Below are 15809 nucleotides of genomic sequence, written 5' to 3'. Positions count from 1 at the left end.
TTATGTGCCCTGACCAGGAATCAAACCCACAACCTTGTGGTGTACAGGACAATGCTCTAACTGAGCCACACTTGCCAGGATTTATAGTAAAGAATTTATAGTAAAGGAATATCTAAATTAAACAAAGACAGCATTGTCTTTTAAATACTTTATTTTTTAATATATTTATATCTTAAGAATTATCATCTTGCTGTTGGCAGACAAATACCAGTAAAACTAGTATAGGAATCTTTAAAAATAATTTCAGCTAATTAATGTTTCTTTGAAATTTAGAGTGTCAGCATTAGTTTTATGCTTTGGACATATAAAATGAATAAATCAGATAGATTTGTTTTTTATATCAAAGATACATGGTTGTCCAGAGAAGTTTTTGTTTAAATGTTAAGCAATGTAAATTATGTTTCCCAGTTGTTAGTTGAATTCAGCCTTTTTATTGCCTTTTTCTGTAGTAATGCAATTTGCTATTAAGAAAATGCTTTAGAACAGATTCTACCTTTAGGTATGAACTTGCTGTGCTTAAACCACTCTGTTAAGCCATGGTGTGGTTAATAAAAGGGCTTTTCCCCAGAGATGCCATAGGTTAAAGTTCCACATTTCTTATACCACCAGAAGTAAAAATGCCCTACATATGTCAATGAACTATCCCCCCTGACATACATTTCTTGATAGGATTAAAACCTGTCTTAATAATTGATGTTTTATTTATAGTCCATCTCAGTGGCAAAGAGAAGTCTGATGTCTTCTGTTCTATGAGGGCTAGAGAAAATAATCTAGAATGATAAAAGCAGTAGGTTTTACAGGGTATCATTATGCCAGTAGAGAGTGTGTGTGCATGTACATACACATACATGTACATTGCACATGGGCATGCACATACACAAACACACATATACATATACACACAAATATACATAAACATACATACATACATATTGTTGGTGCCAAGTTACCCAGCTGTTGCACCCAGCACATCTAATTTTGTTTGATCTGGGTGAGCTGTTTGGCTTCCTTAAAGATCATAATACTCTAGGCTAGATGTTTGTTTTTTGCAGGCCCTGAATTTTTACTTGTTTCACCTAAGAATTCCCTGCTGGTAGTACTTTTCTATACACCGATGAATTAGGTAGTTTTCTAGTAAACCTTCCTAGTTTAAAATTTATATAGGAAGTAGTTGGCATTTCAAAATACATTGTTTAATTATGTGATTCAGCCAGTATATGTTAAAAACAACAACATTCTGTTCTTTTACTATATTGTTAACAGGTTTTTAAAAGTAAGAATCATCAAAGAATAACTTTTACATTAAGAATGTGCTAGTGAATAAATAATATTAACTAATTATTGATAATAGATAACTGCATATCAAACGAAAGAAGCAATTAAAATTACATAGTACAGAAGTAGGTATAAGCCTTTGAGTTCTTATCCATAGGGCAATTGTGGGTAGAGTGGGGAACCATTAGTAATTAAATATTTGGTTCAGACTTCTGAGCTTCAGTTCATATACACAGTTGTACGATCCTAATCCAGAACTCAATAACAAATTGGATTCAGTGACTGAACATTTCTTGTGGCTTTGTTGAACCACTCAGAAGTATCTCCTGGCTTAAACACTGATGAGTTTTTTTAACCTGTCCTGCTTCTGCTGCTCTTAGTTCTTTAAATTGAATGTAAAACACTTTAGCTCAATGATAGTATTTCTTGAGATACTTGTTTTCTGCTGTTTTCATTATAGCTTTTGAGGAACTTGAAAAAGCTTTGAGTACAGCTCAAAAAACAGAAGAATCACGGAGAAAAATGAAGGCAGAAATGGATGAACAAATAAAAGCTCTTGAAAAAACAAGTGAGGAGGAACGCACCAGTCTTCAACAGGAATTAAGTCGGGTGAAACAGGAGGTTGTTGATGTAATGAAAGTAAGAATAATCCTAGATTGAAATGGGCTACAGTAATTTGAAAACTTGAGTCTTATGCTTTTCTGATAATCTTTGTGTATAAAGAAGAGTTATTTTGTATTTTAGAACTTGACCATTTCATGATGTTCAGGATATAGGAAAAAAGCACTTTGATAGAGAAATGCTTATATCTTTTTGGATATACGTCCCAGAGGTAGTCTCTGCATATAATTTCTCTTTTATGTTTTAAAATCTTCTCTTTAATTTTTAAATACAAAAGATAGCATGTTATATATGCTGTTCTATATTTTGCTTTTTCACTTAATAATCTGCCTTGGAGATTATTCTTTATCATTGGTAATTGATAATAATGCCCATTTGTTTTATTTTTATTTATTTATTTATTTTTGTTTTTTGTTAATCCTCACCTGAGTATATTTTTCCATCGATTTTTAGGGAGAGGAAGAGAAAGGGAAAGACAGAGAGAAACATTGATGTGAGAGAAACACATCAATTGGTTGCCTCCGACCAGGGCCAGGGCCTGAGGAGCCTGCAACCAAGATATGTGCCTTTGACCGAATCGAACCCGGGACCCTTTGGTCCACAGGCCAACGCTCTATCCACTGAGCCAAACCGGCTAGGGCAATGATGCCCATTTGTTCTAAAGACTGCTCTGGATTTTATTATATGAATGTCTCATAATTTAATCAGTCTTCTACTAATAGATGTTTAGTATATTTTTCACTATTGCAGATGAGTATTCTTATCTGATCACATATATATTTTTTCAGGGTAGATTCCCTAGAAGTGGAATATTAGGCAGAGATTTATGTTATTTTTTAATTATTGCATAGTTGCTACAAACTCCATGAAGGACAGTTTATATTCTCACAAGTAATGTGTTAGAGTATGTTCCCCCTACACAAAGATGGTATTGCCTAACTTTGTTATCTTTCCAAGCTCATTAGTTAAAAAAAAAGATATCATTGTGGTGTTAATGTTCATATCTTACCAGTATGATAAACACATTTTTATTTATTTAAAAAGAATTTGTAGTTTTTCTTTTAGAGCTACCTGTTCAAGTCCTTGACTCATTTTCCTATTGGGTTCTTAGACTTTTTCTTACTGATTTATAGACGCTCTTTACTTATGGTAGGGATTATCTGTTCAGATATAAGATGCTTTTATCCAAATAATTTCCCTGTTTTTTACTTGTTGACTTTGTTTATGTTGTTAGTTGTTTTTGGCCATGTGGAAAATTTTCTTTTTTTAAAATGCTATTGGAACCCCCTGGCAATGGGCAAGGAGACACCTGATTGGTGGTGTTGCTCTTATATCAATCGGGGCAAAGCAGATGTACAGTCCTTAATTCATCCTAGCTTGATGCTTGTGTCGGTGGCCAGAGCTGTTTCATGCCTAAGGCACATAAAAAAAAATGCTATTGGATTATTGTCCTTTAAAAATATGTTCTTACTTGAGATCATTTTTGAAAATTCTGTGTTTTCTTCTGGCACTTATATGCTTTTATTTTTTATGGTTAAATTTTTGATCCAACTAGAATTTATCTAGTATAAGGGGTAAGGTAGGGAGCCAATTTTAATTTTTTCCAAATGACTACTAAATAGTCTCCAAATCACTTTTTGAAAGAATCCATGTTACTACCTCTGACATGACATGCTATTTTTATTACATACTGAATTATTAAAATGCTACATATGGTTTTTTTTCCTCCCTGGATTCTCTACTATCCCACTGATTTTCCTGATCCTGTGTTGTATTACATGGTTATAATTATTCTAGTTTATAATATGTTCTACTATTTGATAACTTCCTCTTATTGCTCTTATTTTTCAGAAGAGTATTGGCTTTTCTTACATTTTTATTTTGTCTAGTGGACCCCTCACCCTAGTTTGTTGGTAATTTTATTTGATTATATTAAAATATTTATTTAGGGGAGGTTTCACATTTGTATAAGATTAAGTCTTCTGTTAGAGAAAGAACAAGGTCAGTAGCTTGTAAAAAAATTGATTTCAGTGAGAGGAAGAGAGAGAGAGAGAGAGAGAGAGAGAGAGAGAGAGAGAGAGAGAAAGAGAAACATGGATATGAGAGAGAAACAGTGATTGGTTGCCCCCAACCAGGGATCAAACCTGCAACCTGGGTATGTGCCCTGACCAGGAATCGAACCCATCACCTTTTGGTGTATGGGACCATGCTCCAACCAACTGAACCACAACAGCCAGGGCAAGGTCAATCGTTTTTGATAAATAGTGGATGTCTGGAAAGCTAGACATAATTAGATTGGTGCAGACTGGGCAGCTTGACTATAGTGGAGAACCCTCTCTGGGAACATCCTTATTTCCTCTACTGTACTTCCCAATTGGTGAGGGAATCCCTGCAAGATGTGGAAAAGGGGCATTGACCCCACAGGACTGACTACTGCAACAGAAATATTAAATGAGCAATACTTTACTGATTTTTCTTTGAACTTGTGACTTCAGTGACTTGATTTATATGGGAAGTATTTTCTCTTTTTTCCTCTTAAAAAGCTGTAGCTTGAAAATTGAACTGTAACAAAGTATTATTTGGTTGTAGAGTAACATTTTATTCTGGATGTTTCATTTTAACTATCTGGCTGATTTTTAGAAATCCTCAGAACAAATTGCTAAACTACAGAAGCTTCATGAAGAAGAGTTGGCCAACAAAGAGCAGGAGATGACCAAGAAGTTTCAGACCCAAGAAAGGGAATTTCAGGAGCAAATGAAAGCAGCTCTTGTAAGTATTTTGTTTTTGCTATAGGTCAGCTTCACAGCATTATTAGTTGTCGTCTCCTCACCCCTGGCTTCCAGGGTCAGACTGCTGGCAGCATTGACTTTTGAGTCAAGAAGAGATAGGATAGAGGCAGAAAAGGGGCTGTCAGAGCTTATCAAATGGTGAATGTTTATAAATAATAAGGTCAATCAAAGAAGAAGCTTTTCAGGATTGATGAGACAGTAAAAGAGCCCAGATCATCGAAAATAATTATGTAGGCTTTTATAAGAATCTTATGGTTCTAATTTATGTATTCTTTTTTTTATTATTAAATATATTTTTATTGACTTCAGAGAGGAATGGGGAGGGAGATAGAAACATCAATTATAGAGAGAATCATTGATCAGCTGTCTCCTGCGTGCCCCTACTGGGGATCGAGCCTGTAACCCCGGGCATGTGCCCTTGATTGGAATAGAAGCTAGGACCCTTCAGTTTGTAGGCCAACGCTCTATCCACTGAGCCAAACCAGCTAGGGAAAATTCATCTATTCTTATGTAATCCTCTGATTTTGACTGGTTTTTCATGTTGGACTTTCTATTACAAAAGAGTTGTTTCTCACAAATTACATACATTTATAATCTAGTTTCTCTGCCTAGAGTTTAAAAAGGAAACTCTGGAGTGCAGAGAAGAGGTAGTGGCGATTGTGGGATGTTTCACATTCAGCAGTATTTTCCACAACATTTTAAGTAGTGGAAAACTAGTAGATGTAGTGGGGTTACTGGAATAAGATTTTTCATATCAATAGTAATTGTGGCAAAGACTGGCCAGACCACATTGTAAAAGGCACAGTGTCTTGTTCCTGTAGACTAGAGCATGGGAAGAGAGAGGTGATGATACTGCCTACGTCACACATGGCTGCTGTGCAGATCAAATGAAATGTACGATTCCTATAGAAGTACTTTGGGAATGCTGAAGATTTATGTGAGTCTAAGGTGGTATTGCTTTTGGCACAGGAAAAGTGTCAATCAGAATATTTGAAGATCACCCACGAAAAAGAACAGCAAGAATCTCTGGCCCTGGAAGAGTTAGAGTTGCAGAAAAAAGCAATCCTCACAGAGAGTGAAAATAAACTTCAGGACATTCAGCAAGAAGCAGAGACTTACAGAACTGTAAGTTTATATAATATTCAGGTTCCAGAGCTCAAATTGGTTGAATATGAGAACTATGTTCTCTCTCCAGTTGTAGAGAAGCTTTGTTTTACTGAGTTAGATTTGCATATACATGCACTTGATTTTTGATAGTAATAGCTATTAATGGGAGAGGTTTGATGTTTGCTGCAGGGTGCTCCTGACGCTGCCTATAGCTGGCTGCAGTACTGTCAGCCACTCAGGCTGATTCTTTGCACACTCTGTTAACATCTCCACTCCATTGCTTACTCACCCTGGTCCTTAGGAATTGACCTCACTTTGTAGGTACCTTTCTGCCTGTCCAGCTTTATCTCAGTCATGTCCTGGACATAATTTATTCTTTGTATCACAGTTTAGTTATCCCAATGCCCCACTTTGACATTTAAGTTTTTCCCATATTAAACATGGCCTTATAATAAACATATTTGTATATATGTCTCAATGTGCACAATTTTAAGGTCATTGGGCCCATCCCTCAGGAGTATATGAAATGTACACCTTGTTTTGAATAAGTTGATGTCATTTATTTAGACTTTTTATTCCGATTTAGATAAACAGTCACACTTACCTGTAATTCTGAACTGCTTTATTTTCCCATTTCCAACATTTATGTAAGACTAGAAGCCCAGCACACGAACTCATGCACGGGTGAGGTCCGGCCAGCCCGCCACGATCAGGCTTGACAGTGGTACTGGTGGTGGCCCCTGTGGCCAGCGCATCATAGTGACTGGTCGTTCCACCATAAAGGTCACTGGGCTTTTATTATATAGACTAGAGGCCCGGTGCACGAAATTCGTGCACTGGGGGTGGGGGTGGGGGGGGTGTGCCCCTCAGCCCAATCTGCACCCTCTTCAATCTGGGACCCCTCAGGGGATGTCCAACTTCCAGCAGTCGGTCATCCCTCTCACAATCCGGAACCGCTGGCTCCTAACCACTCACCTGCCTGCCTGCGTGATTGTCCCTAACCCCACTGCCTGCCTGCCTGCTCGCCCCTACCTTGATCTCCTGCCAGCCTGATTGCCCCTACCTTGTCCTCCCCTATCAGCCTGATCACCCCAAACTGCCTGTGCCTTGGCCCCCAGTCTGGCCTCCCTCTGGAGGCACCACCCCCATAACCCCAATGCTGCTGCCACTGCAGCTGGTTATGGCTGCCTGAGCCTTGGTCTTTGTAGCCACTGCGGCTTTGTCTGGAAAGATGTCCGGAAGACAACCACTCTAATTAGCATATTATCCTTTTATTAGTATAGATTTGGGGACCATTAAAACCACGCAGAACTTGAAGAAAACACATGGCCCTGGTCAGTTTGGCTTAATGGAGAGAGCATCGGCCTGTGGACTGAAGAGTCCAGGTTTGATTCTGATCAGGGGCACACATGCCTGGGTTTTGGGCTCAATCCCCAGTAGGGGGCCTGTGGGCGGCAGCTGATCAGTGATTCTTTTTTTTTTTTTTTTTTTTTAATATATTTTATTGATTTTTCACAGAGAGGAAGGGAGAGGGATAGAGAGCTAGAAACATCGATGAGAGAGAAACATCGACCAGCTGCTTCCTGCACACCCCCCCCCCGGGATATGTGCCAGCAACCAATGTACATGCCCTTAACCGGAATCGAACCTGGGACCTTCCAGTCCGCAGACCGACGCTCTATCCACTGACCCAAACCGGTTTCGGCTGATCAGTGATTCTTATCATTGATGTTTCTATCTCTCTCTCCCTCTCCCTTTCTGACATTTTAAAAATATATATTTTTTAAAGAAAACACATGAGCTTCACTTTGGGCTTTGTCATCTTACAATATCCTTTGTGCAGTGTTTTAACTTCCCTCAACTTTCCTTTACCCACCTTTAAAGTGCAATCTATTTTGGGGAAGATGATCAGGAAAGTGATTCCAATGGGTAGAAGTTTTTTTTGGAGGGGATGGGTCATGAAGATATTTAAAAATTGAGCATGGTGATGGTTGTACCACTCTGAATTTACTTTAAAAAACCAGTTCATTGTACACTTTAGGTGACATGTACAGTATATGGATATTTCTCAACAAAGCTGTTCTTTTATTTCTTTTTAAATAAAGACCAGTCTTATAATCAATTGCAGATGTTTACAGAGGCCCCTCAAGATTTGCTCACCATGTCCCAAATCACGGCTGTGATTCCCAGTTGCCTCCAGTCCTGGTGGATCTGGATGGTGTGGTTTGCAAAGGAGAAGGTGGCAAGAGGCTTATGGAATTTCGGCAACCCCATTCCCCCGGTCTCCTCATAGGGTACCAGGGCCATTCCCACTGTGCCAGCTCTGCTCCCTTTAACCTGTTGGGCAAAAGAATCCTGCGTGCTCTGGCCAGAAAGTGCATTCTTTCTTAGGTGGCCCGGATGCTTTTTTTAAGGTAGTTTTATGGATTCAAAAGAATAAACAGAGATGTGGAAAGCTTTTGTCAAAATCCTTTTACATGGTTCTTCCAGTGTCATGGGAAATGAGATGTGGCTCTGAATTCATCCCAAAGTGTGTCTTTGGGCAAAAGCACCCAGAACGGCACAACTCCTGCAGAATGCCCCACACACTTTGCTGTCAGGACTCAGGGGGGCTTGAGGGTGAGCGAGGCGGCGGTGCCAGCACAGGACCTGGGAGAAGGTAGCGCTTTCTACACTGCCCAGGCCACATGGACTACAGCAGTACCCGCCCAGGTGGGCAGGGTGTTTCTGCTGTTTTGTTTTGGTCTGGCCTCCACCCCGTCAGCCACAGACCTGTGCCTGCACTGAGACTGAATGCTTTGATGGCCCTACTTTTTGGTGGACAGTGGATGCACTCCCAGAGACTGGCAGTTAGACTCTGGTGGCTTCTGAGTCCCTTGTGGGGAGAGTCCGGCCCTAGGTCAAGAACAGACTCAGGCGTCCTCGGCCAGGAGGCCTCCTTGGGCTAGGGGCCGCCACAGTTTGAAGGCTGGCTATGACCCCAATCCTGGCAGGGGTCTCCTCTGGGGTGCTGGCAGGCCTGGGCTAGGGCTGCGGGAGGTTTAGAGGCTGGTCACGCCCCCGATCCTGGTGGGGATCTCCTCTGGGGGGCTGGCAGGCCTGGGTTAGGGTCACTGGCGGTTTGGAGGCCGGTCACGCCCCCGATCCTGGTGGGGGTCTTCTCTGGGGTGCTGGCAGGCCTAGGCTAATGGCCACCCTGGTTTAGAGACTGGTCACGCCCCCGATCCTGGTGGGGGTCTCCTCTGGGGTGCTGGCAGGCCTGGGCTCTGGCGCCGCAAAGGGAGAGGTTCCTGAATCTGCTTCCGACACACCTAGGCTAGGATACATCTTGTAGGAGGCGGCTTTAATGCCCGGGGTCGGTGACCAGGTCCTCCGGAGCCTCGCTTTCTGGGCTGCAGTCCCACGTCTCCCAGTGCTCCAGCCTCGGATGCGCCCATGCAGTTGCCCCCACCACCAGCCACCTCAGCGCAGGCCACAGCAGCTGAAGCCAGCCTCTTGGAAGCCAGGCCACCACACCCACCACCTCTAATAGCTCTCTGCTGCTTGCTCTCTGTGCCCTGTCCACTGGGGTGGGTGAGTGCTCCCAGCCCAGAGGCCCTCCCTCCCTCCGCAGCCTGGCTTGGGAAGCTGGCCTCATGCTGGGGCTACTATGCCAGCATGCCCACTCGGCTACTATGGGTGCGACTCGGGCCCCCACGGAGGCCAACCTGGAGAACGTGGACCCCAGCTCTGCATCCGGCTGCTGCAGATGGCCTCGGTGGTCAACTACCACCTGCTCCTTCCACTGGCCCCATTGATCCCTCTCAGCACCAGCCATTTAGGCGAGGGTGGCGATTACCCAGGGACATCACCCCTGGAGCGGCTGGCTGGGCCCGGCCACGCCACCCGGGTGGCGATGGGTCCCGGTACCCCAGGGAGGCTGCTGGCTGTGCCCAGCCACGCCACCCGGGTCGCGATGGGTCCCGGTACCCCCGGGAGGCTGCTGGCCGTGCCCGGCCACACCCCCCCCACCCACGGGTCGCGATGGGTCCCGGGACCCCTGGGAGGCTGCTGGCCGTGCCCGGCCACGCCACCCCGGGTCGCGATGGGTCCCGGGACCCCCGGGAGGCTGCTGGCCGTGCCCGGCCACGCCCCCCCGGGTCGCGATGGGTCCCGGGACCCCCGGGAGGCTGCTGGCCGTGCCCGGCCACGCCCCCCCGGGTCCCGATGGGTCCCGGGACCCCCGGGAGGCTGCTAGCTGTGCATACCACGCCCCTCTAGGGTTGCCATCACTCACCAGGACCCCTGGAACTAAGAGGATTTGGCGCCGCCATCTTGGTTTTCTCAATGGCCAGTTAGGCCACCCGGAGTCCCGCCCCCAGCCTCTGGCAGGCCCAATCATGGGCATAGCGGAGGTGCGGTCAATTTGCATGTTTCTCTATTATAATGTAGGATGGCATGATGGAGGGGAATGGGTACTCAAGCCTAGATCTTCCAATTGCTAGGTTTGTAAATTAATTTTACCTTAATTTTTTAAAAAATATATTTTTATTGATTTTTTACAGAGAGGAAGGGAGAGGGATAGAGAGTTAGAAACATTGATGAGAGAGAAACATCGATCAGCTGCCTCCTGCACACTCCCCACTGGGGATGTGCCCGTAACCAAGGTACATGCCCTTGACTGGAATCGAACCCAGGACCCTTCAGTCACAGGCAGACGCTTATCCACTGAGCCAAACCAGTTAGGGCTACCTTAATTTTCTTACCTGTTACATGAAGAGATTGGATTTGGTAATTCCTAAAGACCTGCTTTGACATTCTGTGGCTCTGCCTTATTTAGCTCCTTTTCTTTCAGAGTCAGGATTGATATTTTTATGAGATAATAGTAATCTTTGATAAATTTGTGTAAGTTTCTTCTTTTTTCAAGTTATCTCCTGAAAAATAATTTTTGGGGTTGAAAAATAATATGTTATTTATCTTCCAAAATTAAATTATGTAAGCAGTAGAATATTATAGGCCTTAAAAAAACACAGAAAAAATACCCATCTTTCTACCAACAGTTATTGTTATCTACTTTATAATTTATTTTTTATTGACTATCCATTCAAAATATTCTTGAAATATAGGTAGTTTAAATAGTTACCCATGTAGGTAGAAAGAATCTGGAATTATGAGTTGTGCTTAAAATAGAATATTTTCTTTGTTAAGTAATTCATTTAGGAATTGAGCACAGATTGTTTGTTCTTTCTTGTGTTTGGTGTGATATGTAGTTATTTATCTAAATTTTAATCTTTAAATAGGTGTAGACATCAGGTCATGTGTATTGTTACTAATAAACAAGACTGTACTTAATAAAAATACATTTGTTTTTATTAACAGAGAATTCTTGAATTGGAAAGTTGTTTGGAAAAAAGCTTACAAGAAAGCAAAATTCAATCAAAAGATTTGGCTACTCATTTGGAAGCTGAAAAAAATAAGCACAATAAAGAAATTACAATCATGGTTGAAAAACACAAGACAGAATTGGAAAGCCTGCAGCATCAGCAGGATAACCTTTGGACTGAAAAACTCCAAGACTTAAGGCAACAGCATCAGACTGAAATGGAAAAACTTAGAGAAAAGTATGAACAAGAAAAAGAAACATTGTTGAAAGACAAAGAGAGTCTCTTCCAGGCCCACATAGAAGAGATGAATGAAAGGACATTAGAAAAGCTAGATGTGAAGCAAACAGAATTGGAGTCATTATCTTCTGAACTGTCAGAAGTATTAAAAGCCCGTGACAAGCTAGAAGAGGAACTTTCTATACTAAAGAATCAAGCAAATAAAGTGAAGCAGGAATTGGAGGCCAAGTTGGATGAACAGAAAAATCATCACCAGCAACAAGTTGACAATATTATTAAAGAGCAAGAGATGTCTATCCAGATAACTGAGAAGGCATTGAAAGATGAAATTAATCAACTTGGGCTTCTTCTGAAGGAAAAGGATAAGCATTTGAAAGAGCATCAGGCTCATGTGGAAAGTTTAGAGGCAGATATTAAAAAGTCAGAAAAGGAACTCCAGCAGGCCTCTGCTAAGCTGGATCTTTTTCAGTCACACCAGAGCACCACACATGAGCAGGCAAAAGCATATGAGGAGCAGTTGGCCCAGTTGCAGCAGAAGTTGTTGAATTTGGAAGCAGAAAGAATTCTTCTTACAAAACAGGTAGCTGAAGTTGAAACACAAAAGAAAGATGTTTGTACTGAGTTAGACACTCACAAAATCCAGGTGCAAGATTTAAGGCAGCAACTTGAAAAACAGAATAGTGAAATGGAGGAAAAAATAAAATCTTTAACCCAACTCTATGAGTCCCAACTTAAAGATAGTAATATAGAGCAGGAACAGACAAAGCAAATCTTGATGGAAAAAGAAAATGTAATTTTACAAATGAGAGAAGGACAGAGCAAAGAAATTGAAACACTCAAACAGAAATTATTGGCCAAGGAGGACAGTATTAGTGTTTTGCATGAGGAATATGAAACCAAATTTAAAAATCAAGAAAAAAAGATGGAAAAAATTAAGCAGAAAGCAAAGGAGATGCAAGAAACGTTAAAGAAGAAATTGTTGGATCAGGAAGCCAAGCTTAAAAAAGAGCTTGAAAATACTGCTCTAGAGCTTAGTCAGAAAGAAAAACAGTTCAATGCCAAAATTTTGGAAATGGCACAGGCTAACTCAGCTGGAATCAATGATGCAGTGTCAAGACTAGAAACAAACCAAAGGGAGCAAATAGAAAGTCTTACTGAGGTGCATAGGCGAGAACTCAATGATGTGATCTCAGTCTGGGAGAAGAAACTTCATCAGCAAGCTGAAGAACTTCAAGAAAAACATGAAATCCAGTTACAGGAAAAAGAACAAGAGGTAGCAGAACTGAAGCAAAAGATCCTCATAATTGGGTGTGAAAAGGAAGAGATGAGCAAGGAGATAGCATGGCTGAAGGAGGAAGGTGGTAAGCAGGATACAGTAATAAAGGAGTTACAGGAACAAGTCCACCAGAAGTCTGCTCACACAAATTCTCTCTCACAAAATGAAACGAAACTGAGGGCGCAACTTGAAAAGCTGGAAGGTGACTTGAAGCATTCTCTGAAGGAAAATACTTTTCTTCAGGAGCATGTAGTTGAACTGAAGAAACTGTCAGAAGAAGATAAGCTTAAGGTTTCTGAGTTGACTGACAAATTGAAAGCCACAGATGAAGAATTTCAGAGTTTAAAATCTTTACATGAAAGAAGTAAGAAAAACCTAGAGGACAAAAGCTTGGAATTCAAAAACCTGTCTGAGGAACTAGCAGTTCAGCTGGATATTTATGCTAATAAAACTGAAGCCTTACTACAAGCTAAAACAAATGAACTAATCAACCTCAGTAATAGTAAGATTAATGCGGTTCTCTCTAGAATTTCCCATTGTCAACATCACACAACTAAAGTTAAGGAGGCACTAAGAATTAAAACTTGCAAAGTTTCTGAATTAGAAGCACAGCTTAGACAGCTAACAGAAGAGCAAAATACACTCAACAGTTCTTTTCAACATGCTACCCACCAGTTAGAAGAAAAAGAAAATCAAATTAAGAGCATGAAGGCCGATATCCAAGGTCTTGTAACAGAAAAAGAAGCCTTACAGAGGGAGGGCGGCAGTCAGCAGCAGGCTGCCTCTGAAAAAGAGTCTTGTATCACACAGTTGAAGAAAGAGTTATCAGAAAACATCAATGCTGTCACATCGATGAAGGAAGAGCTTAAAGAAAAAAAATCTGAGATCAGTAGTCTTAATAAACAACTAACTGATTTGAATGCTCAACTTCAGAACAGTATCAGTCTAACTGAGAAAGATGCAGCCATTTCATCACTAAGTGAGCGACATGATAAGGAACAGCGTGAATTGCTGGATCAAGTGCAAGATTTATCTTTGAAAGTTGAAACTCTGAGTAAAGAGAAAATTTCTGCTCTTGAACAGGTAGATCACTTATCTAACAAATTCTCAGAATGGAAGAAAAAAGCACAGTCAAAATTTACACAGTATCAAAATACTATTAAAGAATTACAGATGCAGATTGAGTTAAAAACAAAGGAAGGCAGTGAAAAGGATGAACAGATAACTTTATTGAAGGAAGACCTTGATCAGCAAAATAAAAGATTTGAATGTTTAAAGGGTGAAATGGAAGATAAGAATAACAAGATGGAGAAAAAGGAGTGTAATTTAGAGACTGAGTTAAAAATTCAAACAGCAAGAATTGTGGAATTAGAGGAGCATATTACTCAGAAAACAAATGAAATTGAGTCCTTAAATGAAGTTCTTAAAACTTATAATCAACAAAAGGATGTTGAACAGAACGAAATGGTTCAGAAACTTCAGCACATTCAAGAGCTAGGAGAAGAAAAGGACAACAGGGTCAAAGAAGCTGAAGAAAAGGTCTTAAGACTTGAAAAGCAAGTGGCTTTCATGAAATCTGAACTTGAAGATAAGAAGAAAGAATTGGAACATGTGAATTCAAGTGTGAAAAGCAAAGAAGAGGCATTAAAGGCATTGGAAGATAGACTTGAGTTGGAGAGTGCTACAAAATTAGCAGAACTGAAGAAGAAAGCTGAACAAAAAATTGCTTCCATCAAGAAGCAGTTATTATCTCAAATGGAAGAGAAAGAACAGCAGTATAAAAAAGATATGGAAAACCATTTGAGTGAGCTAAATACAAAATTGCAGGAAAGAGAAAAAGAAATTCACATATTGGAAGAAAAACTTAAATCAGTGGAAAGTTCACCACAGTTAGAAACACCAGTTGTACCCAGATCAGCAAAAAATGTGGCAGCATGTACTGAGCAAGAAGAAGCAGATTCCCAAGGCTGTGTGCAGAAGGCATGTGAGGAAAAAATCAGTGTTTTACAAAGCAATTTAATCGAAAAAGGAAAGCTATTGCAGAGGCTAGAGCAGGAGAAAAAAGAGACCATTTCTTCTCATTCTGAAATGCAGTGCAAATACCAGGAGCTCTTAATAAAGCTAGAGCATGCTGAAGCAAAGCAACACGAGGATCAAGTTATGATTAATCATCTTCAAGAAGAACTTGAAGGAAAAAGCAAATATTCCTTGATAGTATCCCAGCACATGGAAGAAGAAGGAGGTAAACATAACATAGGGGCAAAGCAAAACTTGGAAAATGTGCTTGACAATGTCCAGAAAACCCTCCAGGAGAAGGAACTAACCTGTCAGGTTTTGGAGCAAAAGATAAAAGAGCTGGATTCCTACTTATTAAGAGAGAAGGAAGAACATAGAGTTGAAATGGAAGCGTTGACCTCAAAATATGAAAAATTACAGGCTTTGCAACAACAGAGGGATGGAAAAAATAAAGCCACAGAAAATTTGGAAGAAAGTGCTGAAGAAAAGTCCAAATCTCATGTGGTCCAACCCAAATCGCTTAGTAACATGGAGACTGAGCACAATGACCTGGAGTTTAAATTAGCAGCGGCAGAGCAGGAGAAGCAGAAGCTGAGCAAGGAGATTGTGAAGTTGCAGAAAGATCTTCGAATGTTGCGGAAGGAGCATCAGCAAGAATTGGATATAACAAGGAAAGAATATGAACAAGAAATGGAAGAGAAAATCAAGTAAGTTTGTTTTTTTAAACATGAATATTTTTAAGTCAGTCCTTCTTATAATAGCCCCCTTTTTGTGCCTAATACAGTTAAGTTTCACCTACCTGAAGTATTAGTAAATCAAATAAGTTAAATACTGAGGAGAAATAAGAATAATTCCTGGCAGAGGCAGTGTTTCTCCATGTCCATTTAGGGGGAAAAACTTTATTTTTCCTGTAAGATCAAGGAATTTTAAGTGGAACAGAAAAAATTTCATATTTCCACAACCATTCTGTAGAGATAATCATAGTTTACATATCCTTCCAAAGTTTACTGTGTCTAGACACACACGCACACTCATACACACACTTGCACTCACATACTGACATATGCATACACAGACTTACACACTCATGTGTGCCCTACTAAGATCAGATTGTATGCACTGTTA

General features: G+C 40.8%; 1 protein-coding gene and 1 pseudogene across 3 annotated transcripts in view; both read left to right on the top strand.

Annotated features, from left to right (window-relative positions):
- Positions 1-15809, top strand: part of GOLGA4 (golgin A4) — a 95343-nt gene that overhangs the window by 53186 nt on the left and 26348 nt on the right. For all 3 annotated transcript variants that reach the window (XM_008154170.3, XM_028131281.2, XM_028131341.2), the window contains 4 exons: positions 1736-1914; positions 4537-4665; positions 5655-5810; positions 11151-15391. In XM_008154170.3, coding sequence (XP_008152392.2) covers positions 1736-1914; positions 4537-4665; positions 5655-5810; positions 11151-15391 — 4705 coding nt within the window. The remainder of the gene's footprint in view (positions 1-1735; positions 1915-4536; positions 4666-5654; positions 5811-11150; positions 15392-15809) is intronic.
- Positions 3179-3322, top strand: LOC114228578 (small nucleolar RNA SNORA48; annotated as a pseudogene).

This window comes from Eptesicus fuscus, chromosome 18 (genome assembly GCF_027574615.1).
Source record: "Eptesicus fuscus isolate TK198812 chromosome 18, DD_ASM_mEF_20220401, whole genome shotgun sequence".
Lineage (NCBI taxonomy): Eukaryota > Metazoa > Chordata > Mammalia > Chiroptera > Vespertilionidae > Eptesicus > Eptesicus fuscus.
This window is presented reverse-complemented; position numbering and strand designations above follow the sequence as displayed.